At 41.0% G+C, this 27,832-nt stretch overlaps 1 protein-coding gene and 1 long non-coding RNA gene across 3 annotated transcripts in view; one reads left to right on the top strand and one right to left on the bottom strand.

Moving 5' to 3' along the window:
• Nucleotides 1-6,255, top strand: part of fam172a (family with sequence similarity 172 member A) — a 154,027-nt gene extending 147,772 nt beyond the window's left edge. The window contains exon 11 of the mRNA XM_059336582.1: nucleotides 3,755-6,255. Coding sequence (XP_059192565.1) covers nucleotides 3,755-3,915 — 161 coding nt within the window. The 3' untranslated portion in view covers nucleotides 3,916-6,255. The remainder of the gene's footprint in view (nucleotides 1-3,754) is intronic.
• On the bottom strand, nucleotides 1,327-24,546 carry LOC131974324 (uncharacterized). 2 transcript variants are annotated; one of them, XR_009394656.1, is made up of 4 exons: nucleotides 24,156-24,546; nucleotides 23,371-23,519; nucleotides 3,777-3,888; nucleotides 1,327-1,781 (listed from the first exon to the last, which is right to left on the bottom strand). It is a non-coding gene; the product is annotated as an uncharacterized LOC131974324 (long non-coding RNA). The 2 variants fall into 2 exon arrangements; XR_009394657.1 differs by having other exon boundaries at nucleotides 1,327-1,778.
• Nucleotides 24,547-27,832: the final 3,286 nt, after the last annotated feature.

Here is a 27,832-nt window from a genome sequence, read left to right as displayed (position 1 = left end):
GAGTATCACTCGGGGCGTCACTTTGGCTTTTCAGTCACCTAGCGTTTGTTTTGAAATTTGTGACAATCAGAGCCGATTACCATTTGTAACAGCATGCTGCGTTTGGTGCGGAGGGAAGAAAGCATGGCCCATAGCTATGGAGGAGTTTCCTTGTTTCCTTTTTAACAGCTCAAAACTCTCCTCCTCTATTCCCTTACCTCACTGCACACAAATGATAACAACTGTGTGTGTGTGTTGGGGAAGGGGTGGGGGGCGTGTTGGATTGTTTGGTGTATTGGGGGAGGGTGCTACATGTGTGAGTGAACGTATGTGTGAGTGTGTGCCACATATTAGTAGACCCTTGCAAGTGACGAATGTGTTTGTGTGTGTGCATGTCTGTGTGTGTCAGTGTCTTGTACCAGTGTAGAGTCAGAGGGAGATCAAACAGTCAGTCAATTACCTTGAGAGGGCTCCAGTGGCTGTGACAGAGTGGAGGAGGCTAAATATCCAGGATCAAATACTCTCCTCTGCCTGTCACATAATGAGGCAGCCTCACCACGCTCAGACAACACACACAGAATGTTCAAACACAGGGCACGGGTTAGGCGCCGGACTGAAACTCTGCCATGACCTGAGCAGAGAACACGGAAGGCGAGTTCCTACCACAGACCACATACCTGCCTTTTTCCCGCTCTACAGTGAAACATCATCACAGAGCTCCGTGTTCATGTGTTGCATCACCTCAAGGTTATAGCCATCATCATTCTACTTGCAGAAATAAGCTTTGTTAAGCTTTGCCTAATGCTAATTACAAACAGCATTGTGAAAGTAAAGAGACATTTTTTTCAGTACTTCCCATGACAATACCCAATGTTAGGGAGCGCACATTAACATCATTATTGCATTTACAATAAATGAGGACATAATTGCATTCATAATAAACTTTATTAAATTAATGCAGTTACAATGATCTTGTAAAAATTAGCACATGTAACTTAATTGATTTACATTTAACACAAGAAAGCACACATAAATACACAGGGCACTTTATTTTCAAAGTCTGATCAGTTAAATACAAGATTTGTAATTAAAGTGATTCAAATGGAACAGCTACTCTTTAGTTATATCTTGTTTTACCAATACATGATATCAATTTCTCATAAAAAATAAAAAATAAAAGAATCTGCTTATTGGTTGAAAAACTTTTTCAGTAAGGGACTAAAATTGAGGATAAAGTAGTTCTCATTGGCTGTTTATGGGTTCACTTTACACACCAGATACAGCCAGATGACACCTCATCGATCCCCACATCTTTTAAAGATATTACTTTGATTTGTGGCATCGCTGAGGTAATTCTCTCTCTCACTCTCTTTCCCTCTCAGTGTCTCTGTCCCTCTCTCAGTCTTTAGTGGCTAGTGAAGCTTGGTCATTGGGGTTCCTCCTCTAAATCAGTCGTCACATCTCAGCTTTGACAACATCCATTAGGTTCGACACACTTTGGCTATTAAAAGAAGAGTGGACGTAAGCTGTTAAAGGCCTATTTAAGTCAGTGAGAGAGTGGGTTTATGTCTCTATGTGTGTGAGTGTTGTCGGGTGGGTTGGGGGGCTCCACCATATAGAAGGGTGGAGCTTAACACCAGAGTCATTGGAGGGGCACAGACTCATCTGCATATTGGCACAGAGACGCCCCCCTGGTGACCCCGGACTGTGATGGGATAGGGTGGAGAGGCTGGCGGCGTTCCGGAGGAGTTCACCACCAGTTCAGGGTGAATGAGAGAGCGCTGCGGCATTGATCGCTTCTGCTGGAAAAAATAAAAGGACAAACAGAAGTAAAAAACACTAGTCAGGGAGAGACCGATGAGATGGGGAAAATGGAGGAGGAGGTGGAAAAAGATCACAGTGCCTCAAATTGGATATAAATGATAGATTAGAGGTGTGAGAGGGCTGTGTCTTTGTTTTCCAGGGATGGGTGTTATGTTGAGCCTTACACAGGTAGGAGAGTCACTGAGAGTGCGGGGTTATTGACTCCCATGATTGCCAGGCCAGTAAATTTGACCCAAGGCACTGACTGCAGTCTGTTTGCAGCACAGTCCCTTATCTCAGAGTGATCGAGAACCCCCTTACATACTTGTACACACAAATTACACACACACACACACACACACAAACAAAACACCACCAGCAATGGAACCCAAATCCACACTCAGCCAAAGACCCCTAACTTACCCCCAGTCCACCAATCATACACACAAACACACACACACACACACACACATGCACGCACACCATCTCCATTAATGCGTCCAGGCAGGGGTCAATCTAATAAACATGGGGTCAGTGCAGTGGTCATCAGAGGCCTGTCTATGGTGAGAGAGCCTATAAGGTGCTTCCTAATTGTATCCCTGCGGCCTTCTAGTCTAGCTTTTTATAGCCGATCACATGTACACAGAGGAGAAATGAGGAGAAAGGCACTGAAGAGAGGAAGAGAAGTAAAGTGGTATTTTTAATGTACTACTGATTTCACTCAATCGCAAGGGTCATGGTTTTCAACCCTTTTCTGTTGGGACCAGTTGTTTTCATGCAACCCTAACTGATTTCAGATACTAAGCTTATCCCTTCTTCTTTTTTAATCCTCCCGAGGAAATTGTAGGGACACATTTTAATTTTCTTATCTTGAAAAACAAATGCAGGTCCCAACAAAAAAGACACAGTCTTAAGTGTGCAAATAAGGATTCAAAAAAAGAAAACTCATTACTTCAAGGCTTGTATTCACTCATCCCTCTGTCTGTAAACACATGTAAATTTTTCTTAGATCCATTTATCAAGGGATGAAACTCTTAATATCATCTCCCGGCAAACCTATTCTCCCTCTGGGAAACAAGAGGGCACCTCAATATGGCTTCTCAAGTCCAGTTACAGTTGTGTTGCTAAGCAGCTGAGCTGCTAGCCAGCGGCAGCAGAAACAAGCCATTATCTGTTAGCGTCCTCGCTGAATGGTTAGCGAGCAGGAGTAGGAGATGAGTCTGGCGACAGCTGCAGCCATGATCTGTCCTCATCAGGGATGCTCCGATACAGAGCTGAGGTGTTTTGTAGCAGTTATAGCTGGTGTAGGAGAAACATAGACACATAGTTTGCAAGCTATCTAACTACTAAAAAAGCTGCCAGGCGATACCCTAACCCCTGAGGCGGGCAGGAACCCGAGGCGCATGTACAGGATTTCAAGCTCCAGCGTGACCCCGACTTGGGAACTGGCTAACCTGGAGGAGGTCAGAGGGAAACCCAGTACTGCTGCCTCCCCCCACCACGGCCTGACCACTTGATATGCTCGCTAGTTACCTCTCCCCAGCTTCTGTCTTGCCTATCCTGAATCAGCCCTTTAGAATGAATGACTACCGCTTCACTGGTTTTGCTTAGTGCCCCCATTGTGCATAACTCTGGTTTTGTTGGAAGGCCTGAGATGGAAAAAGGGACGTGCAGTGGTGTTGATTATCAGGTATCCACTTGGATAACATATTAAAGTTGTCCCATTGGACTAATAGGTCATAGGCTGTCATGGCTCTCATGCATAAGGCCTTAGACTTGCATAGAGCGACAAATGCATTGTGGGAGTGGCGAGACTAAAAATGTTATCAGATGTTATTAATTTATTTTAAAATTTTGTGTTGCTGCATTTTTAATTATGTCAGAATATCCACCTTACACTTTCTTTACAGTAAGCAAGCATTTCGTGAACCCTGCTCATGCTTTTGTTTATGTGTTTACATTTTCCATGTAGGCACAGAGCGCCATGAGCTGACCTCCTGGATGAGTTTCAACTCCATCTTCAGGTTCTTCTGTGAGGTCCTGGAGGCCAAAGAGGACGAGGAGGCGGAGGAGACCTCCAACGCCGTCACCACACGCAGCAGCTCCCTTAAAAACAAACACCAAGATTTGTAGAAGGCCGACAAAAATGACTTGGAACAAGAGGAGAGGGAAGCAGGTGGCAAGGGATCAGAGGGGGGAATGCAGAAAAGGAGGCTAAAGTTCCAGATCCTCTCTGCTATTTTTCCCCCTCTTCCTCTCCCTCTATCTTTCTCTCCTCACTCTTCTCCCTGAGTGTCATTTCTCCCTACCAGCCCTCACTGGCTGTGCACACACATGGCCTTGTTGTAAGAGACAAGAGTACAGGGTCACCATGTATACATCACAATAACGTTTTGCATTACTTCTAGATGAGCGCAACTGTCAAAGCAATATGGGCCTGAGTGTTAGCGCTTCCCGTGGGCTGTGGCCTGGCTGCGGGTACGGGCCACAGCAGCAGAGATTAAGGCTGACAGGCGCTGTGCACAATGCGCTGTGGTGCACCTCTAATTGTCCTGACATCAGCCTGAACTGAGCTAATGCCCCGCCTGCCCTCCAGTCTGCACTGCTCAGTCTCTCCCTCTTCCCCCCCGGTCCTAAAGCCTGGGCTGCTTACCCGACATCAGCTCATGCTGTACGTTATCCTCTGCTAAGGTTCGATAGAATTCCAACCTGATCACTGCCCATTTTCTTTTCTTTTTTTTAAGCCTTTACCCTCCACAAATGTTTTTTTTCCAAAGAGTGAACACACTCTTAACTGGTGACCATTTGTTTTGTTTTAACAAAGGGTGTTGTTTTTATGACTTCTTCATTCTCTAACTCCTCCGCACATGCAGTCAGCTTTTAAACAAGACTTTTCTCATTCAGCTTTGTGTAAAATGTGGTTCAATCCTGTGCCATATATTTCTGGGATTGCAGTGCTTATAATAACAGATATATTTTTTTTAATTTCTCAACTTTGAGCTAAATTTGAATGCAATGTCTCATACACACATTCACACTATTTAATTTTTTTAATACTAAGCCAATACTTTAGCTGTAAGTGTTTACTTTCGAATATCTCCAGCACTGATTTGCAAAACTACAGAGAGTCCATCTCTCTGTGTTTATTGAAAATATATATCTTCTCTTTTTTTTCCAATTTGATATCCTTGAAATTGATGTCTCCGTATGATTGAATGTGATGAAACAAATAAAACAAACATAACCTGTGCTGAATATGGAAAATCCAGGACAGTGAGCATATTTAAAATTACTTAAAGTCAAGCATCAAAATAGGTTTGAGGGATATCTCATTTTAACAGGAGCCAGAAGTCAGCTCACAACACTCATAAAGCCTCAATATATCGCCTTACACGTGTCAGGAAATCCAAGATTTCAATATTATTCTAAGCCTGAATGATATTTCCTTAGATGCTGGAGAAATGTAACATATCTATTTTTCCCCTTTTTTCCTCCCACCAAAGTACTCTTCTTGTGTACTTAGAAGTGACAAAGTCAGCTCCCTTCTCAGCTGCACATAATCTGACTATGTGACACAAACATGATAAAACATTTTCCACAAGGCTGGTGTGCTTTATAAACCACTCAAGGCTTAATGGAATACATTTCTAATGTGTCATGACATTAGTAAAAACTCAAACCGGATACCAAATCTTATGATACCTTAGACACATTTTCAAATATATACCTTTTTTTTTCTTTTCTTTTTTTTTTTTACTTCAAATAGTTCCCATTGTTTAACTTTTCCACTGTGAAATCCTGCCTCTCCAGCCCACTGTGTGTATGGTTTAAGGCTTTTGTGGATTATCTTTCCGCTGTAATGAGACAACTGTGGCTGATGGTTGCAGGCCTAATTTCCTTTTAATTTGATTCAGATCTCTCCAGGTTTCTGCAAAGAAGTTGGCTTATTATTTGATTTGATGAGTTTCGTTTCAAGATACCATTGCTCATCTTTCTGCTTTTCAGCCACAATCAGTTCATTTTTCACTCCATAATTTGTATATTGTTGCCTTAGGAATAAACAAGACTCTGTTCACTGTTTTTAATAATATCCAGCAAGCCATATGTGAATGGAACTAAAGATGTAAGAGCAGCCTAAATCCAAAGCACAGTCTGCAAATAAAAGGGGACTAATTTTGTCAATTGCTCTTGAAGACTTTAGTTTTTTGCAGATGGTTTATATGTCGTATTGGTTTAAGGAAACCGCCTATTTTGTTTTATCGCATAAGCCTTTGGATTTTATGAAAACCGCGAGTGTCCTGCCCGGTCACATATTTTTCTTATATTCTCAGATGTCTGTCTCATTCTCTTCTGGTCCATTTTGTTTTTTTCTGTCTTTAAAAATGATTTTGGAGTTGATTTCAATGTTTTTAATTAACCTATTAAACTTGTCCAAAGCAAATAAAATGAACTTTTTGCAACTTGCTTTTCAAACTGACTGTGTTGTTATTTTTTATATCGTATTTGCTATTTATTGCCTGTTGTATTTACTGTTGCCGTTGCGTAATAGCGCACTTTAGGAAAATAATAAATCAGCAGTACTAGAAAGTCAGGTGCGATGGCATCGAGGAGACACAGAGACATTGAATAAGGAGTTCAGCGGGACCAGAAAGTCGATCACCGAGTGAAAAATGACCTGACTCATATGACTTATGTGAAATCTAACCGAGAGGTAAGACCAACAAGCACTCATCTGCTGCCACAACCGGCCAGAGTTAAGTGGCTTTTCTCATGTTTCAAGACAGTCTAATCCACGAATGTCACTTTATTTCCGTTTTGCTATTTTAAAGTTAAGCGTTAGATAAAAGTTTTGAAAATTTAAAACATGTCCTACAGGTCAGAATACCCTGAAAAAGAGCAATATCTTTAAACTGATCGTATCGTTAGTAAGTAAGGCACTAAGTGTGTCAAAAGGAAAACAAACTATAAACAGTAATTCCCCTCTTTTTGGTCATTAATTTTGGCAAAGTGAGCCCCCCTCCAACTCAGTGAGGTTTTACAGCATCATTTGTTTTCACACGGTGAAACCGATCAGGTCATTAAACGCCCCCTCAATAAATCTTTAGAAATCTTTTCCATTAACCCCTGAACAACAAGTGGAACCAGGCGAGTCCCCCTCACACCGTGTCAGGCCGCTGATTAAAGAGAGGCATTCAATCACACACACACGCACACACACACACACACACAGGCACACACAACTTTCTGTCTTAAAAATGTGTTTCCTAAGGAGAATAATGTTTATTGAACAATTCTGCGATATTGAGAAGGAAAATCTCTTGTATTAGTGAGAATTTTCGGAGTGTAATTAAATAACCGGAATTCTGTCCAAAGCACTTCCATAAATTATGACCTGCAGTCAGCGACCATCAAAGGCATGTGACTAATAGACAGCGAAATACATTAGATATTCAGCCAGGAATTATTTTACGCCTTAAGACTTGTTCCCTATCTCTTAAGTCTATTTTACAGATTGTATTGCAACATTAAAAGTTGTATAATATAACTTTAGGTAATAGAAAAAAGTGTCAGGAGTTTCTAAATTTGCATTTTTCTTGACATTTGGCTTTATAGCAACTATATCACATTTATCCTTGTTTCTCTGAGAGCCCTGTGCATTCAGATTGACCACTGATGCGTCACTGTGTCACATGTAGCTGTCTCCCTACTTCTAAAGACAGCGATGATCTCTTCATGTCTACTTCAGGCTCTCCTCCCGAGGAGGGATCCCCCAAAACCAAACCAGAAACAGTCTGATGCGTCAGTCTGTTTTACTCACCAGAAGTTAGCACAGCGTGTGAATGTATAATAGGTATGACTGATTTGATTATGTTTCACTCTCCAAGCCATTGTCGCACAGACAGTTACAGACAGCTCCACACTGAATCATATCTACAACAGAAAATGGCATCAGCTGCGGAGCTTTAGGATGAAATCCTGCCAAATGGGGGGTCTGGTGCTGTAATGGCAGAATCTGGGGGAGGAGTGGGTGGGTTGGGTAGGGGTAGGGCCCTTGACATGAAAAAGTTGGGGAACCCCTGCGCTGCCACAGTCTGATATTTCAATTTTTACTTTAAGAGAGTTGTTGTCACGCTTGCTTGCTCCGGCCCTCTCTGATATGCACGCCATCCCCGCAGAAGATGAACTCTTTCCAAAAGGAACCAGGCGTTAAGCAAAGTTGGAATGTCACCCCTCTGACAACCCCCTCACACACACACACACACACACACACACTCCTTCAGCACTCCTCCAGCGGATCACTGTCAGATCACTATTTGCATAATTATATGCTCAGCTCAGAAGAGAAAACTAACCCCCAAATTTTACGGGTCAACTAACTGCAACAATCAATGTTTTATCGGGTATACTAAGGCAGAAATATCTTTAACAATCATGGTGGAGGAACTCCCTTTCTCTCCCTCTCGCCCCTTCTCTATCAATTCAATTCAATTACTTTATTGGCATGACTGCTTATCAGAAACAATATTTCCAAAGCAGTTTAAAAAATGTAAATTCACCCCCCACCCTTGCTTGAAGAAAGACTCTCTCTCTCCCTCTCTGAGCAAATACTTTTTCATCTATTGACTGAGGGAGAATGTCTGGCTTAAGCTCGGAGGTGCATTCAAGATTGTATCCCTTCTTCCCTTCCCCTATTCTGCCCCTCTTTTCTCTGGCCCGGCTCTATACTGTGTTTTTCCTCCGCAGAAGAGCTCTTTAATATCGGTCCTGTGTACCAGAGCACAGAACTCGCTGGCCGGTTTCGTTAGACATCATTACATATTCATTGACTTGCAGAGAAACCATTTAATCCAGTGGAAACAACTCCTCTTCAATCACCTCTCTCCTTCTCTATTCTAATAAGGACTCGCAGGCTGAGACAACACTTGGGGGCCCGCAGACGGCACATTTAGGAAAGAGTTTGACTGGGCTTTATTCTGCGGGGCGAGGAAAGGTGCAGCACTGCGCAGAGATGTGCGTCTGGGAACAGGTGTTGCGCCAAGTGGGGGAGAGCTGGCTGGGCCTCTTAAAGGGTGCAACAGCCCCCCACATGCAAACACATACTTTAATTTCTATCTGTTTAATGATGCGGATCATTAGATGAGCGAGATATCACACATCATATATATTTATATTATGCGCAACTGTGAGAAAACACCATTACGGAGTTTTTGCCATTAAAAGTTTCCGCGTAAAAGGTGCAAAACTTGCGTAATGATATCCTGAGCTCCCCTTCTCTCGTAGAAACATATAGGCTGACCAGTTATTCCTCTCTCACCTGTCTTGGGGCTTATATTGGGGGAAAAAAGAGACTGTAATGTGTGGGAATATGCAAAGCAAATCGGCTATCCCTGCAAAAATTGCAATTCCCCTGGTTATTATAAGAAGAGGAAGGCTTGCAGAGAGGTGAAAATGCCTTTAGAGACCCAGATCAGCAGGAAGAACAACCAGGCTGAAGTCCCTATAGGAAAATAATACGAATATTACCGTGATACTCGTGTGGTTATTCGTTTGGTATTTTCTTTTCTCTAATACTTATAAGTAGCCACTACATCAGCAGCGTGTGTGCGTGTGTGTGTGTGTGTGTGTGTGTGTGTGTGTGTGTTCCAGGATCTTGGCATATAAGACTCCGATTGTGGGACAGCTGTTGGCAGAGCCGTTTTACGGTGTTCAGTCCATTTGGCTTTAATGGCAGCTTTCAGGCGGACCGCTACTCTATCCCCTCACCGCCCCCTCAATTACACCTCCTCTGATACTCTGCTGGCCTAAAGACTCCTGCAGTAAAAAAAACACCCTCTGAAATGCAATACATTTGAAGAATGGGCTCTGACTTTTAAGATTTTGGGCTATACTCTGATGATTTCAGGGAAAGCAGTGTTAGGCAAGCAGTGATGAAGGAGGCAGGAGAGGAAGTAGAACACAGCTCATTGGCCTAGTTTAACAGGCCACCGACGGCTTACTGGGGAAAATTGGTCATTTTGTCTTGATGAATGGCAGTTAGGATGAAGGGGCTCGAGGCCTGTGATCCGGGCCTTTCTCAGGCAGTAAAATGCGACTGGATATCGGAAAACTTAACACCAATAATGTGTGTTATTTAGCACTCTGTAATTTGTCAGATTTTAAATAGCATATCGACGAATGGCAATTTTAATTACGCACGTGTGTCTCTGTGTCTCCTTTTAAGATGTGCACATTTGGCACAAGAAAATAAAACTTTTATTATGAAAGGTGAGACAAAGTCTCTCGGTATTTCTTCGCAATAAACACAGAAAAAGTTTTTTTTTTGTTGCTCACAGATCTCAGACTCGGCTGAAAGCTTCATAATATTATTATTTTTTATATTGACTATTTCTTTTCCAATGACTTTACTTCAAGGCCTTTATTTTTTTTAGAAAGTTTTTCATTTTATCCCATCGATTGAAAATACAAATATCGTTTGTAAACAGAAGACCGATATTAGATCATAAATAATAAAGTGCAGTCACTATTTTTTTACTATGATTATTTACTTTAGTTGACTTTACTTAAATTCATAATGATATCGACGTATTACAGTGTACTAAAATATAACAATGAAACATATATTATAAAATCTCCATCAGACAATATATGTCTATATACATATATAGATATAAATATAGGCCTACTATTTAAAACGAATCTGTATTATATATATTAACAGGTAACCAATTCAACGAAATTCATTCAAACGAAAAATAAATAATGAATTAATAGCCTGGATAATCTGTTATCATAAAGGACGCTTTATGGACAATATCTTAGAGGATATAATAAGAAAACAATTATACAATAAAACTATCAATCGAAAAAGGAGGTGGTTTTAGTTAATGCTATAAAAATAATTTTCAACGAAAATGCCCAAAATATTTTTCATTATGGAATTTTATTCAGAGTTTTCTTAAAGTTTACTGAGAGTTTGTTTGAAAAAGACGTAGTGGGATTTTCCTCGCAAAGTGTCTCATTGTCCATTCTGTCGGAGGAAAAAAAAGAGATCAACCCTCCTTATAAAGCATCTTATTAGTACTAACAAGTGTATTGTCATCCTGGAGCAATAATTTTAGTGCACATTCTTATTTTAAGCAACTATAATAAATCGAAGGAGGTCGACTGTATATGAAACAATATTTTCGTGCACTCAAAGCAACGAAATAATGAGGTATTTCCAGAAATCCTTCAAGTACAATCCTCCCGAAATCAATATCGCATTGGAGTTGGTGAGATATCGATTAGAGAAAAGGCCTTGACTTACACTGCAAAAACAGTCTTATAAACGATCATCAGCCACATTTTCTCTTAAATAAAAAATAATAGAAAAAAAGAAAAGTTATTAAATCTAGGGGTGTACAAATATTTCCAGTTTATTTTTCATTCGGTTAAGAAAATAACCTTTTTTTAAACATTTTTAAATCTTGTAAAATTAAGAGAAATAATTCAGAGTTCAGTATAGACTGAGCGGATGTTAAAACAGCTGTTTTTGCAGTGTGCTTCCTGAACTAAACCACACTGCTGCAGCCCACCGTCTTCTTTCTTTTGGGTTTAAAATCTTTGAGGGGAAAAAAAGTGCAACGCGATATTAAATCACACATTATAGATGAGTTTCATCATGTGGACGCAGCCCTCCGAGGATAAACACGGCAGTGCGTGGGGTAAGAATAAGATCCAAGTTATTATTACTGTGGGAGCGGCCTTTCACTGGCAGCACCCTGCATCCTCATTACATCCAGCCCCAAAAAGAGATGAAGGTCTAAATGAAATTATTGCCATCCAATGAACTCAAATTAGCCGGGCCACACCATGACAGACAGCTCGGATGGAGAGAGGGGGAGAAGGGATATAGGTGGAGGGATTGGCAGGTGTATGTTTTGATGTGCATTTCATGCTTTCCAAGGCCCCTTAAGTGAAGTTGGGTTCATTTTGAATCTCCGTGGTTAAGCGAGTTAATATACTTGTGTTATTAAAGGGCCTGCAGTCACCTTGCAGTCTGCTCTCTGATGCCTCACCCCTCCCTCCCATCCCACCGGCTTAGACTTTGTTCCCATCTATTTCATTTCTTTATCAGCCATTCAAATATAACGTTTCTCCCTCTCTTTCTCTCCCTCCCTGCCGTCCACAATCTCTCCATCCGGTTGAATGGCTTCCTTTCTTGTCGCTGAGGTCCTCATTGTGTTTGCTACCTGAGTCAGCAGGGAGGATGAAAAGAGGATAGTTTGACGGTAGTTTGACATGCAGGGAGGGAGACAGAGGCGATGATAGGCGAGCGGGGCCCTGCGAGGAGTTGAGTGAATTTACCTGCTCCTCCGGTGGCGAGCTGTGCGCGTGTGATAGTGTGTGTGAAGTTAACGACACAGCGGCCAACTCGACTTTATTGCTGTTTATCCCTGCAGCAAGAGCTGTCAGGCGGTGACAGATTGGCAGCAGCTCTAATCAGTGCCCTCTTCCTTCTCTCTGAGATCCTCCTCTCAACTCATTCACTTCTGATCTCTCACAAATGGACTGTCACTAATGCCATTTATTCTGGGGATAATTCTTATAATGCACATATAGGTAAAGTGCAACTTTTCATTTTTCGCTATTCGAACGATAAAATTGTTCATATGTTGAATTATTTAGTGTCGAACGGGATGCGATGAGTAGACATATTATTAAAAATAAAAATGAAGAAAAAGAATAAAAAGTTGGATTACAGTGACATGCATTTTAAAACGATTTCCAATGTAGAAAACTTGAAGCTAAATATATAAATTGTAGGTACAAAGGGGAAATTGTTTTTTTTTACCTTTTTCTTTACAATCAGCTTTTCAGTCTGATTATAAAAAGGTATCCAATTAAAACTACTTTCTGTATTCGCAGAATCTGAAACAAATTAAATTCACCTCATTTCAGGCAACTGAGTTGCAAAAGCAAATAAGTTTATAATGACATCGCGTTTGATCTGGAAATTACCTATAAAAGTGTTTTTTTTAGCATTTAATGGATCAAAAAGATCCATAAAACATCATATTCTTTGATCTTGTCAAGATAAAAAAAAGCACATCGTTTATGCTACTGTGCAACCCTTTGTCCATAGCAATATTTAATATGAATATTTACAGAATTGCAATAACAGTTGACATAAACTTTCAACCTTCCATAGCAGTATGTGTATGGATTTTATTATAAACCAACGTGTGCGTGTGTGTGTGTGTGTGTGTGTGTGTGTGTGTGTGTGTGTGATATTCATCACAAACAGATAAATGAAGACTGCTGAATAAATCGAGGAGAACTTCAAGTGTAGGAAAAAAAAATGTGTACAAAACACGACTTCCAGGCTGAGCTGGCCGAGCTTCATGCAGAGCCCGCAGAATAACAGTGGACCTAAAGCTATATTTCACTTAGAGCCTTCAATGGGATTGGTGCTTATCTCTGCAACACAGCGCTGCTGACCTGTAGGCTGCAGCATCAGAGCTGTGTGTTTGTGTTGAGGTGTTGACCTGTCAGGGGGGACTTGTTAGGACTTTAACTCCGACTGCTGGCGGTCTCCAGACATCCGGGGGTGGCATCGATTTGAAACTTGTCCTGTCTAATTTGATGATAACATCCAGGCTGCCCCGCCGCAGCACCATGGACAGCGCACTGTCTTGACCTTGCCTTGCTATCAAATTACCCCCGTCTGGGCCACGGTGGGAGCCCAGCACCAACTTTACTATAGGGCTGAGAGAGAGGGAGAGAGGGAGAGAGAGAGAGAGAGAGAGAGAGAGAGAGAGAGAGAGAGAGAGAGAGAGAGAGAGAGAGAGAGAGAGAGAGAGAGAGAGAGGGAGAGAGAGAGAGAGAGAGATATTTCTGCTTCTTTTACCAAACACAAATCTCCTCTGAATCCACTGCTTACACTCTGTAATACTGTGGTAAATCAGGAGGAGGTTGGCGGTTTACATTGGCTGTTGCGCCAACCGCCTATGTAAACAATACTCAGTCACACTTACACAAAGACTTTATTTTATGTTTTTATCCTTAAAGGACCTGCCAGTCCCTGCATGGCTTCCCTTAGTCTAATATTACATAGTCCACTTAATTCTGATAAGTGGATTTCAAACTGACCATATTTAACCTGGAGACTGGAGAAATAAAACCGGAGGGTCACCTATAATAAAACAAACCACCTCAAGTAGTGGAGGAAGCATTCAGATCATTTACTAAGTAAAAGTAGCAGTGCTGTAATGTAAAAATGCTTCATTGAAAGTTAAAGTTCTGCACTGAAAATGATATATATTTAGTATATATATATATATATATATATATATATATATATATATATATATATTGTATCAAAAGTATTTATAATTCAGAAAAAAATGCCACCTGTTAGTGGTATTTTTTGTATCTTTATAGATGCTGCTTTAATGTGTAATTGTATGAGGTGGAGCTCACTTTAAGCATCAAATATACTGTTGGATGGTTCATCTTTAACAGTGCATCATATTTTATAAACCTAGTATATGTTTTGCATGTAAAATCATAAGTAGGATAATAACTTGAACAGCTGATAAATCGAGTAAAAGCTGCATTTCTTCAGTTACATTCCACTGCTGCCTATTTCTCATTAAATTGAGTTTCTAAAGTATACTCAAAGTTCATTCAGAACATGTTTTCCAGGTTAAATTTCCACAATCTAACATTTGCGAAGCAGATTGAAACATTCCATCCACTTCAAACAGATTATAGAAGTCATCTCTATCACACCAGCTTCACAGGAAAGCAACAGCTCTCCATGCACCAGTCAGTCTTCAAGTCAGACCCAACAGAATACGTACAGTATGTGGACGTCTGCTGAATAACCGTGTGCAGCAGTGCGTGTAAATAGATGCTGAGCAAAATAGAGAAAACAAGCAATTTATATATTTTTTTGCAAAATCTTCTCAGAGTAGTTACACCCTATCAGCTGGTGCACATACTGTGGTAACAAGTTGATTTGGGAACCAGAATGTCTAAAGTTTGAGAGAGAGCCCAAGGCAGTGACGGGAGGAGGATTTAGTGGTGGAGAAAGAGAGAGAGGGAGGAAGAGAGAGAGGCTGTTTGATGGAGCTCTACAGCTTTGAGACAGCTTGTTAATTAAAACCCCAAGAGATGAGGCTCTGCAGCCACCGTCCATATCAGAGCACTGCTAACTATACTGACAGCAAGTTACTTAACAAGCGAGCGCCTCAATCCTATACCGTTTTATCACAGGCAAGCAGTGAGATATTTTAATTCGTTAAAATCCCACTGTGGCGCGGAAATATCTTGTTTTCTACTTAAGAAATTATGACAAACCTCAGTATTCTCTGTCATTTCAGGGATGGAGCCCAAATGGCTGCTTATGCCTCAAAATCCACGCATCGGCTTAAATGTGGCAAATTCGATTAAGGAGGGAAAGAAAGAAATGTCAAAAAAATGAGTGAATTAGTCTAGACATAGGTTGGGTGGTATTAAATTCTTAGCTTTATATTCTGACGCTGGAATTATTTCCAGAATCAAAGTAGCTTGCGATTTCAGGGAGGCAGATAGGCCTCTGTGCAGATACAAAGAGGCAACACTAAGTCAAAACAAAGAAGCTACTGTGTGTGTGTGTGTGTGTTTTTTTTTTTTTCTTAGTGAATACGTTTTCTGATCAATTTCAATCGAGGTCATCATACGCTTTGTCCCCATGCATTATTCCACCTTAATTGAACCCACAACCCGCCCTTTGCCTGCGGGATCTCTGAGCAATTCCAATTCTATATGCATGTGTGAGATGATGGCTTGTTAAGTCGAGGAAAACAAATACCAAGAGAGCCTTACTCAAACACTCAAAATGTATGACGGGGCCAATGCCCATTGTTCAAAAAAAAATAATTGAAATGCTGCTTCCCTCTCTCGCTAATAACGTGTTAGCAAAGTGTAGGCCAACTCATGTAAATAGCAGGAAGAGGAGACGTGGGTTTGGAGGGAATGTGAAGCCTGACTGGGTTTGTGTCTTCTGGGGGGCTGCAGGTGGAGGAGCCCCGTATACAGTACAAGCGGACCTGCTGTGCCACACCACCACCGGGGGAGGAGGTGGGACTGTGAGGGGGTGTTTAGGACAAATGGATAAAACAGCTCAATCAACAATGAGATCTTGCCTGTGGTTAGAGAGATATTGTTCTGTAAAGTAGAAGCTTTCAGAGAGAAACGTCTGTAGAAGTTTTTTTTTTCTTGAAGCTCTCCATCCTCATCTGAAACAACATAAAAAAGTTTCTGAGCAGCTAATGGCATATAACATATATTATTCTCTCTTGGTCATGATGATCAACTGTAAAAAAATAATCTTAATTCCCATGTAATATTTCAACTGGCTCTATATTATAATACTATTATAATAGGTTTGTGTTTCAGATGTGTTGATATGAGGGATAAATGGAGCCACTCTGAGGAAAAAAAGCCAAAACCAACACACACAGCCCACATGCACTGTGTTTATATTCAGCCACATAAGAAGAAATCTATTTTCTAGATCTGTCAAGTGATCTATTGGCAAATTTAAGATGGTTAAAATATATGGTTTGCAGTTGGTGATCATTATGAAGCAACATAAACTAAAAACAATTAAATCCTTATAAAAAAAGATTAATCCTTGCTCTCTTGTTTCCCATATTTTAAATTAGATTTTCTTTCAATTTTCACAACAAAAGTCCACTGATATGGTGACTCGATTTCAAAATAAAACGTTTGCAGATTTTACTTTTCATTGTAGAAATGGCTCTTTCCAAATGTGTGTAAAGTGCGTGTTTCTTTGTCATTGACTGCCGTATTAAGGCCCCTGCACCTGATCTGCTTGTGGCTGGTCTGGGGCCACGGGGTTTTTAAGACAGCTGTAAAAGGCTCTCCAAGTCTCCAACACATTCATCAACGTCAGACACCGACAAGCCGCTATTTAGTGAAAGTGTAACTGCAGCAGTATATCTTAGAGCAGAGTGGGCCACTCAGCAAACAATACAATGGAGCTTTTTTCCTCCTTGGTTGCAACTAATCTAAAACAGATTATAAAGTCGAACAGATGATCGTTGGATTGCTAAAAAAATATCAGAATAATTGCTTAATTATATTAAGTTTTTCGTTATATATTTTATTATTGTTTTTAGCGTGGATAATACACTGATTGAACAAGGTTACACCTAAAGCAGCCGTTCTCATTATAGATATTATAGTTACAATACATTCAAAAGATGATTTTTTTTTGTGTTGCAACGGTAATTTGTTTCAGAAAAAAATCTGCTGTAAAGATTTTGTAGTCGAATTTAATTCTCTGTTGCATCGCCAGATTAAGTATGCTTGTCTTTACTTAAATTAATAAGACATTATTTATTTGAAAATGGATAATTAAAGTCCTTTTATTCCTTCCAACATAATTTAAATTTGAATTAGTGCATATATTCTGCAACGTTACATCGCTTAAACAAACAATTAATTATCTAAAGCTCAAATAGTGCGCGCTAGTGTGCGTTATTATCAGTTTGCATTAAAATTAAATGCATTGCTGATCGCTGGTTTTAATCGATGTGATTCCACAGCTTAGCAAAACAAACAAAAATGTCAGTCGACATAGGATAATGCAATTATAAAAGTCCCCCACTATTCGCAGCGGTGGGGTTGCGTTAGAGGCGGTTTGCAGCTGCTGAAATTTCCTGGTTAGAAAATGGGAAAGGCTGCTGTGTGCTGCGCGGTGGACTGTGGGCTCAGAGCAGAGCTGAGGAGAGAGAGAGAGGGTATGAGGCGGTTCTTGTGTCAGAGGGTCCCACAACGCAGAGCGCCATCTAGCAAACAAAGGTAGAAACAATAACAGCACGGAGGGTCTGAGACGGAGAGGCTGTCTTTACGCGTACGGCACACAGGGGCGCAGAGGGACGCCACAACAAAGCGCCGCGGTTTAGCGCTCTCAAACACTAAAAAACTTTGTGGATCTTGCATGCCATAGCGCGATCCCTGCCCTGCCCTGCCCTGCCGAGCCTGCTATGAAAGGCAAAGACTAATACACAGGCGAGCCAAAATCGATTAATTACTGCCAGTTTTCTGCTTTAAAAAATCTACCGGATTAAATTTTAACGAGCATCTGATGGGTCAATAGCAAACCAGCAGATTATTGGTCAAGCTAAAAAAAAAAAAAAAAAAAAAAGGAGAAGTTTTGATGTCAAAGTGGGTGAGGGAGGGGAAGGGCGACAGGCAGGTGACTCCCCCACTTGACAAAATCAATCGATAGCCTACTATCACTTTCAAGCTCCATCGCAGTGTTTTGCTGGGCATGTGTACCACAAGCAAACAATACATCTTCTGTAGAGTGTGCAGCTGATTGAACTCATTTTATGTAGTTTTATAAATATGTTGTTTTTTTAATGGTCAGTAATATGCTTCCAACACTTCCAACATCACCCACGCAGTAATCTCCCCTACTCATCCTGCACCGCAGCCATTATTTCATATACAAAGACAGAACTAAGTCGTCGTCCCTGTAACATCATCCCTGGTAATGATGGTGCAATAACAGCAATAGCAGTTACAGCCACATACAGTATAAGCAGTAATAATGATGAGTAATAATGATAGCAGTGGTAAAAGCCTGGTCGCGAGTATAGGGGCACAAGCACTATTAGTGCAGCAATCAATGCAGAGCTATATATCTGAAATGATCGAGCCTCACTGAGCTTCACTCAACCGCCGGCTTCTTCATGTTATTGTTCAGCCACATTATAATAAAAAAAATGCATAGAGTATAAATCAATAGGTGGTGAAATGTGATAAGCTTGTATAATTCTACATAATATAATTAGACTATATAATTAGCAAATACAAAAAATATTTGTGTTTGTGTTTTTTTTTTAGCTTTGGGAAGGAAAATAAATCTAAATTTACAATTTTGACACATCACTTAAACAGGATATTGAAGTGTAATAATACTAAAGACAACACGTGAGTGATTGGTTGGTTTTTGCTGTGATATATGAACCGAGGTGTCAGGGGCAAAATTTCTCATATTCGTTATCTTGTCATTCGTCCCTCGACAACCAGCAATTTGTGACAATTTTCGCTCGGTTAAGGCATCCAATAATCCCCCACTGCCTCCACACTGAGAATAAACTTTACACTGCATAGGCACACAACTGGGCCACTAATATAGTTTTTAGAAATAATTATAATGAAATTGTGACTCCTTCCACTTGCAATGTAGCTCACCTAATTTTATTATATATACATAATGATGAAGTGATAAGTGTGTGTGTGTGTGTGTGTGTGTGTGTGTGTGTGTGTGCGTGTGCGTGTGCGTGTGTGTGTGTGTGTGTGTGTGTGTGTGGACGCGCACGATGCATGGTGACTGTGCCCTCGAAGTAAATGAGGGTATATGCACGGCAGGAGAGTGCATTAATTGAATTATTAATTAATAGGAAAATAACATTTTTCAGTTTTATTAGTGTTCTGCCATTGTGTGATTTTGTTTACAATATCTAATATTCTGTGGTGTGGACACAAGCGTAATGAATGTAATCAGCAGCTGTTCACTGGGGAAATATTACATTTAAAAAATCTTAGATTTATATAAAATATTTTTTTTAAATCAATTTAAATAAATATATAACAAATATTTCAAATATTAGTGAATCACACTGCCTGTGTTTGTTTTGTTGTTGTTGTTCTTGTTTTTTTTAACTTTCTAAGAACACTGCATGGCGCTCAGTGTCATTCAGTTGCAATGTACAGCATGCATACTGTATCATTACAGATACTTTTTTCCTCCTTAGAATCCTTGACATTCTGCACTATTACCAAAATTGTAGTATATAGCCTAGTAATCAGAAAATTATAGGCTTGCTCCATGGCAAAGCCTGTTTCTTCAGCATTATGATGCTAGACGCAACCCCGCGAGATTACATGAAATACTCCACACGAGCAACATTAAAGGAACTTTCTGACAGCTACACTGGCCTCTTTATTTGAATTAATCCACTATTTTATTTGCACAAATCAGAGGGAACCCCTTCTTTTGTGCACCTAAACCTCTATGATCCACCTTGTCGTCCACATGTTTTATTTTCTGCTGCATGTTCTCCAGGCCATGCCATAGTACTGAGAGCCCACCTTCTTCATATACCAGCCGCCTGCGTGGAAAGGAAAGAGTGAAGATGTGACGGGGCGTATTTGAAGTATGACGAGCTTTGTGGTCCACTCCTTTTCATTCCCTTGCCTCAAATATACGCCCGCTTTCAAATAAGCCTCTTTGGCAATCCCATGCCGACCCCCCCAACACACACACCCCCTGCCACCTTGACATGAATGGACGACTGACCTTTAGGGCCGTGTCCACTCTGCGGTCCAGTTTTATCCAAATAAGCCTTCTTCCCCCACCCTGCCTCATATGGTGCCAGCAATTCTTTACTGATATCATCAGCGGATGCAAATGAATTTGGACGGGGTGGGGGGCGCAGGAGCGGAGGGGGTGGTGTTGGTGGTGTAGTCATGGACAAAATACCACACTGGCTGCAGAATGCTGCATGTGGAGAGATGGGAATATTGAATACCCCACCACCAGAACCATCCCCGAATTCAATATTGCAGTGAAAAAAATTCCTATTCCAGAAATATTGGCTGTGAAATACCACCAAGAAAAATCGCCATTCAAATGAGATGCGTTTATTTCTGCATGGCCTTTGAAGAGAAGAGAGGGGTCGTGTCACTCAAAAGAAGGAAAGGGCCACTCCGCTATAACCCCCCTCCTTTTTGCTCTCCCTCTCTCCCACCCTTCCCTTCCCCTCTTCTCTCGCTCCGACCGACCCCCACTCACTCTCCTCTCCACACACGCGCACTCGCGCACGCTCATTTTCACTATAGCACGCTGGCTTTGGGGGCGACACAGAGGCTAGATTAGAGCTTTGCTCCTTTAACAAGGGAGAGGAGGCACTTCTATAATCACAGCGGCGGTATGTGGGGCCACAAAGAGTTTGCAACCACAGGGCGACTGGTCTTCTGTAGAGTGGTCCAAGCCGTGGGCAAGCCAGAGAAATGCTCTATCCAACGTATTACTAGGATCAAAACACAGTGGTTATAGTGCGTGAAGAGGTTATTAACCCACAGAGCACAGCAAAAAGACCACTTCGAAATGTCCACACAGCATAACCCTGGCATCGCCTGACTTGAAACAATTCAGGACGTTAACATGATCAGAACACACCGCGAATGATCAAGTCATTATTTAGTATGTAGAAAGAGCAATGCATCCCTTGTTGACGATTTAGAGTGTGTTTCTGCACGACTGCTGGCACCCCCTCCCTCCCTTAAGCACAGCAGTGTAACATGGACATACAAATTTGATGGATGGTGCTGAGTAAGATGGAAAAAAGACATGTATTTATCAACATGCCGCATGTCCTCTGAGGTGGCTGAGAGAGAGGGAGAGAGAGGGAGAGCACCAACCATGGAGACTAAAGGGAGTCAATGGGAAACCTTACCACTGTAAGGAGCGGTTCCCCGTGGCAAAGATGAAAAATACCCTTCAATGCATCGTTTCAGTCAATCATAATAGACCTACAGCAGCCTCTCTGAGCAATCCAGGTAAACAGAGACAGCAACTTAAAACAGTAAAACAGCCCATAATACAACAGTGACTAGATAGATAGATAGATAGATAGATAGATAGATAGATAGATAGATAGATAGATAGATAGATAGATAGATAGATAGATAGATAGATAGATAGATAGATAGATAGATAGATAGATAGATAGATAGATAGATAGATAGATATTTCTTTTCAGTCTATTATTCTGCAGAAGTCTCGAGCACAAATAAATATTTGTCACGCATTATTTCATGCAGATGTAAACTAATCACGTTACTGATTCGATTTTTTCCTCTTATCATCAGATAATTTTATGACTTTCTGCAAAAAGAAAAAAAAATAGCTACATTTATTCCACCGCAGACACACAGGCTTTTATCACGTCATAGTAAACCTAACATAGTAATAAAACATAAACGGAATGAGTCTATTAACCAAATCCCTGGCAAATGACATTCACATGTGTTTAGTGGAGAGGTTGGATACCTGCTAAAAAGCTTGCCAATTCATTGTCAGTGGATAATATAGCAGAGGACTACAGAGGGGTATAGGCTCAGTGGATTATATCTTTACAAGCATTATTCTGCCTGAGTGACTGGCTGAAAAAAAACCGCACAGGCTACAACAAAGATTGGTCAGGCATGAATGCGGCCTGTGTGTTTTGTCTTCATAACATATTAATCCATCAAACCATGAAGTGGGGACTATTTGAGCACTCAAGAAAAACTTAAAAGTAAACTTTTGAGCAGTTTTAAAAAATCGCATCACATAAAGTAGAGCTAAAAACAGTGTCTAAAGTTTTTTTCTATTTCTATTTTTTATTTATTTATTTTATTTTTGCATATAATGCAGCGAAAATGGGTCACCAATAAATTCTATCTCAGCACTGATGTAATTGCAACAAAATGCTGCTGAGTAAAAATTGAGGAGCTCGCTGACTGCGGTGGCACAGTCACACACCATCTGGAGTGTATTAGAAAGAGAAGCCGTAAATATTACTGAAAAGCCCAGGCGTTATCAGGTATGTAAGCCCGGGCCTTGCTGCATGGCCTCCCATATGTTGACATAATCAGACTGTTGGGATGTCTATTAAAACGTATCTGAATTTAATAAATGAACACAGTAATTAAATTCAGTTTGTTTGTGCAGATCTCCCAATGACTCCCAGTGTTGGTCTGTTTACATTTTTGGAGAGGGTGGATTATTATGGGATAAAATGCTGCAAGGGCTCATGGGATGTTTTCTCAGTATTGAGGTTGCTGTTATGCTTGGACCATAAGCAACAGGTTAACTGACTCCAACTTCCCTCTTACTTTTCATTCACTTAACAGCGAATTATTTTACGCACAGAGATAAAGTCGCTTTGTCTTTTATATTAGCATCACTGAGAAACATACACACATCCTCTCAAACTTGACAGAATGAATTAGGAGTTCCTCTTGAGCTGCAAACGCTCTGTTACATCCGATTCACACTTTTCCCCTTTAAAAACCAAGCATTTCCTTTGCAACCATCCGGGTCTATTTTTTCCCAGTAGGTAGTGTGATTTATTCTGCACGGCATTTATATAACTGCCCTCACAAGTAAACACCTCCACATGTAAACATGCTCCATATACTAATGCAAAACTCCGAGAAACAGTTGTAGTTTGGAGTTTAACGACACGTGCTTATTAATTTCTTGGTGATGACAAGCACACACACAAACACATGTCCTTCCTCTTTCACTTTTTACGTATATATCCCTCCTCCCCCTTTTCTCTCACACTTCTCTCTCTCTCTCTCTCACTCACTCCCCCTGGCTTTATCCGTTTCAGTACGAGGAACACACAAGAACACTGTGCAAAAGACACACACACACACACACACACACACATTGGGGGGAGAGAGAGAGAGAGAGAGAGAGAGAGAGAGAGAGAGAGAGAGAGAGAGAGAGAGCGTCAAAATGAGCCTTACTTTTTTTTTCTTTAACTGCCGTGAATCTTCATCCATCCGTCGTTGACAGAGCTTGACTTGATCCAGCCACTTCTTCTTCCCCCAGTGCTAAAAAGTCTGTAGTGCGCTTTAATTAATATATTTCTGGGCTGTGTCCCGAAACCCCGAAGCTTTAGAGAGGGAAGAGGAGTGCAGATTGAGACATATTGAGCCCGCTTTAAAAGGGATCATTTCATCATGTGGGAGGTTGGGACACACAAAGTTTGGACCCGTGACTGGCATTCCGGAGAGACATGCATATTTTAAAACAACAAAGCAAGACAGAGACCGGGGGCCCCGGGGTGGGAGGGGAGAAAACTTGGAAAGAAGTTACTATCAGATGAACAGCTGTCATTGTTGGGCAAGACTTGAATGCATATTAAGATATAGTCATCTGAGAAAAAGAGCTTGTCCAAATAATGTCATTGGTAGTCCCTGTATCACTCATTCAAATAAATGTATTCATTGAAACAAGTTTTTTTTTACTTTTCAAAATTGTTAATGTCTATTTGTAGAAAAACACAACTTTAACTTTTCAAGTTTTCCAAGAAATCTTGAATTTAATGTTTTTGCTCCTACGGTGTAAAGTTTGTGTGTTTATTTTATTCTACAAATTTTGTTTTAGACCTACTAAATAACAGCTTTAAAAGTCAAACTATTAGGTAAACATTTTCACCAACCGTGCCATCACATAAAACCAAACGTCCACCACCAAGTGAAAAATATTCACCCACTATTAATGTTGAAACAAAATTAGTATCATTTACCTTCTCATAATGATGATACAGGCAGTGGATTTTTTTTAAATCCTGAAATATATAAATATTAGTAGTTAAGTTTGCAATTTAAAACGTCTTTTTTTGTCAAGTCTCACACAATTGTATATCTCTCCCAAGTAAAGCGAGTGTGCTTAGCGCTGTCACTTCTGCACAGCTTTTACAACATCACTCTCCCCCCTTTTTTCTCTGCTTTACTGGAAGGTTTTCTCTCTTGTGCACGGGCTCCATTCGTGCAAAAAGAGTGGAGAAGGCATAAATAAAAATGTGTTGGCTGTGACGAGAGATCTGTCCGCTGGAAATGAAGGGCCAGGGGAAGAAGACAAAGGGGGGAAAATGCATGCAGTGGTGTAGAGCTGGATATCTCTGTTAGTTGTCAGCGTTTAGTCCATGGCTGTGGAATGCTAATGAGTGAGGTCTCTCTCCCTTTCTCTCTCCTTTTCTCTCCCTCTCTTTCTCAATCCCCCCTCCTCCTGTCCACCCCTCCCTCTCTCTCTCTCTCTCTCTCTCTCTCTCTCCCTCTCTCTCATTCTCCCTCTCCCTCTCTCTCTCAGGGAGAAAAAGCGGATCGATAGCTGACCCGATGGTTTTGGCCAATGCTTTATTTATCTGGCCAGGCAATGATATTATCAGCCTTGAACGTTATATACAGCAAACGTCTTCCTAAATCAACACAAAGGGATCCGCTTACACAGCGATCCGGGCTTTCTCACAACCACCTCTCTCTCGCTCTCTCTCTCGGCCAGTAGCGCGCGCACACACGCGTACGCACGCTGCTAGATACACGCTTTTACGCACGGGCATGCAAAGAACGCGCCCGCACACATATACTCAGAAAGACCTCACACATATATAAAAATCCTATCAGTGCCTACACAGTTTTGACATTCATTACAAACTTGCGTGCACAAACACACACATGGACACACACACACACACACACACACACACACACACACACACACACACACACACGGGCGCAGGGAGGCGTCCCCGGGAGGCGTCCCCTTATGTTACATTCACAACTAGGGATATTTTATACCCCGTAGGGCTGGATTTGATCCATGGCTTAAAGGTTGCCTATGAGGTCCGCGGACAGATCTCAGAACAGCACATTGTAATCAGAAGATATGCCTCTCTCCATTGACCGTCAATACAAGAGGAAAACTCGGGCTGTTTGGTGAGATATAGCGCAAACATCTCACGGGAATCCATTTAATTTTTGGACATTTGTCCTCACTGTGCCGTTCCCAGCCATTTTGCAGAGCTCGTGTGAGTGAGGTGCGTGGTAGACACGGCGAAGCACTTGTTGTCATCATTTTTACGCACAAGACAATATGAGAAATAAGCCGTGTCATACTTGAGAGGGCCCCCCATTCATACACGGAGCCGCTATTTGGAAATTGTTATTGTCTCAAACAACAGTATTTGTCAAATGTGACCGGGAAAACTAGGCTACTATAAGTGAAATGAAGTGACGTGTGACGCCAATAGGACGTTTCCACCGCTGCATAAAACCATTGGCTTGCATTGAGGGGTTTTGGAGAAATAGGTTCGCTGACAACTTAGGATAATAAATGTTTCGCTTTCAGACAGATATCTCAAACGTGAAATCGCACCCAGCTGCTTGTGTAAAGCAAACAAATAGCCCCCCGTGTTAGGAGTCCTCCACTTGTGGTTTGATGAATGAAACCAGACAAAGGTAAATGGTTATTTAACTCATTTCGTAGTAACACTTTGGTAACCGGAGTTTCCGAAATTACAGAGACACAAATGGGGCCCATAGTGTGCCACATATCCATCTCCCTTACCCACCGCAGCCACAGTGCAATCTGACAGTGCGTTTACTACTCTCTTACTGCATCTTGTGCTTTTTTTCTTTGCCTTTATTTAATTAAATAGAAGTTATAATAATGTTGTCATCACAGGAAAGGATAAGAAATTTGATGATAAATGTCTGATAAATATAGCCAGATATTTGAGGCTTATTGTTTCAATATTTGAGCTGTTGCATAATATTCTAATTTGTGCTTCTGTCAGAGAGTTAGAAATGGTACCCAGCCTAAATAGAAAATATCACTTTTCCTAGAGTCCTCATGTGTTTTGCTTTTACAGAAACGTTAATTAGCAACACATGCCACCATTTCATCTGTTTTTGAACTATTGCTTTATATAGCCTGTAGTGTAACAATTGTATAACCGAATGCTCTCAGCAAGAGGATAAAAGATAGTTACTCTAGAGGGATTTAGAATACATTATGTGGAGACAACCAGCTGAAAGCTGCGTTTAATAACCCAACAAACAATTTAGTCCAGAGCTGCATAAAACAAAAACGACCTGGACTGTTGTGAGGGGCCATGATGAAGCCATATTCATTCTCTTTGAAGAACAAACATTTATTCACACAAGCAGCCTTCCTCGCCGTCCAGTAAAAGATCCTCTGGATTATTCCAAAAATAAAAAACGCACCAGTTAAAGACAAACACGCTAAATAATTCCAGAGCTTCAGTAATTATCTGTTTTTAAAGCTGTGTTTTGGTGATTGCTTGTTATGAGTGCGTAAGGTTCAAATGTGTTCATATTCAACATATTCTCCCTCCAGTATGAAGCAGAAAGGAAAGGCCCCATCAGCTCATTATTCTGCAGATTTCACCTGACCGAAAGCTCGGCGAGAATCATACCCACAATCCTGAAGAAATATCACATTTATGTTTGGACAGTAGCTTAGGGAACAACAAGGCGCCTGACAACTGACCCAGTGCTACAGACAGGTCGATTGGGAGCTAATAGGTACAATATGCCCGAACACACATTAATCATGAGAATGAAAACCCTGTGAGAGAGCATTTGAGGACAACCTATAGCACAACCTATAGCATCATTCCAGCACGAGCGCGAACTAATTAATACCTTAATATCGTAGCCTTTGAACGAGACAGGCAATACAAACAAATAACCCACTGAACGCCCCTCCCCCCATTCCTATAAGGCAGATAACAAATATGGCGATATCAAATTCAGACATTTGCTACATGCAGTTCAGCTCCTGTCCTCCTGTCCCTCATCGGTGCCAGTCAGCAGATGAAGATGTGAGCAATATGGCACACAAGCAACACGTCTGATGATGAAGAAGAAGAGGAGGGAGGGGGGGCTAACAGGCAAATGTAATAATTGTCACACCGAAACCCCATTTTCTTCTCCATAACGCCTTCCAATTTATCACATTTTACCACTCTAGGTGTGAGTGTAACGCTGTAATGACAGTGAGTGGAGATCCAGGTCCATAACTGGGCTTCCTGTGTCATGTGTGGAGTATATGGAGACAAAACGCACATACAGAGACAGACCAATGCAAGGACAGAAACTCTATGTAACCCATCTAACACATTGAGGACTTATCGATGTCCTCATTACATTGTGAATGTATCAGGCAAACCAAGGCCACATCTCTTTCTGTCTCCCTCTCACACACACATGCACTTGCCTTCCCTCTCGCACGTTTCCCCTCTCATTTGTCTCTGCACTGGCTCCACAGTCTCTCTCTCTCTTTCTTTCTCTCCCTCCCTCTCCTTCCTCCTCTCTATTCCCACACAATGCATCACACTCGGTGTTCCTATCGACTGGCTTACATGCTGTAAAATACATTTTCCAGATTGATCACGCATAT

Source organism: Centropristis striata, chromosome 7 (genome assembly GCF_030273125.1).
Source record: "Centropristis striata isolate RG_2023a ecotype Rhode Island chromosome 7, C.striata_1.0, whole genome shotgun sequence".
Lineage (NCBI taxonomy): Eukaryota > Metazoa > Chordata > Actinopteri > Perciformes > Serranidae > Centropristis > Centropristis striata.
Note: the sequence above shows the minus strand (reverse complement) of the source record. Positions and strands in the feature narration are given on the sequence as shown.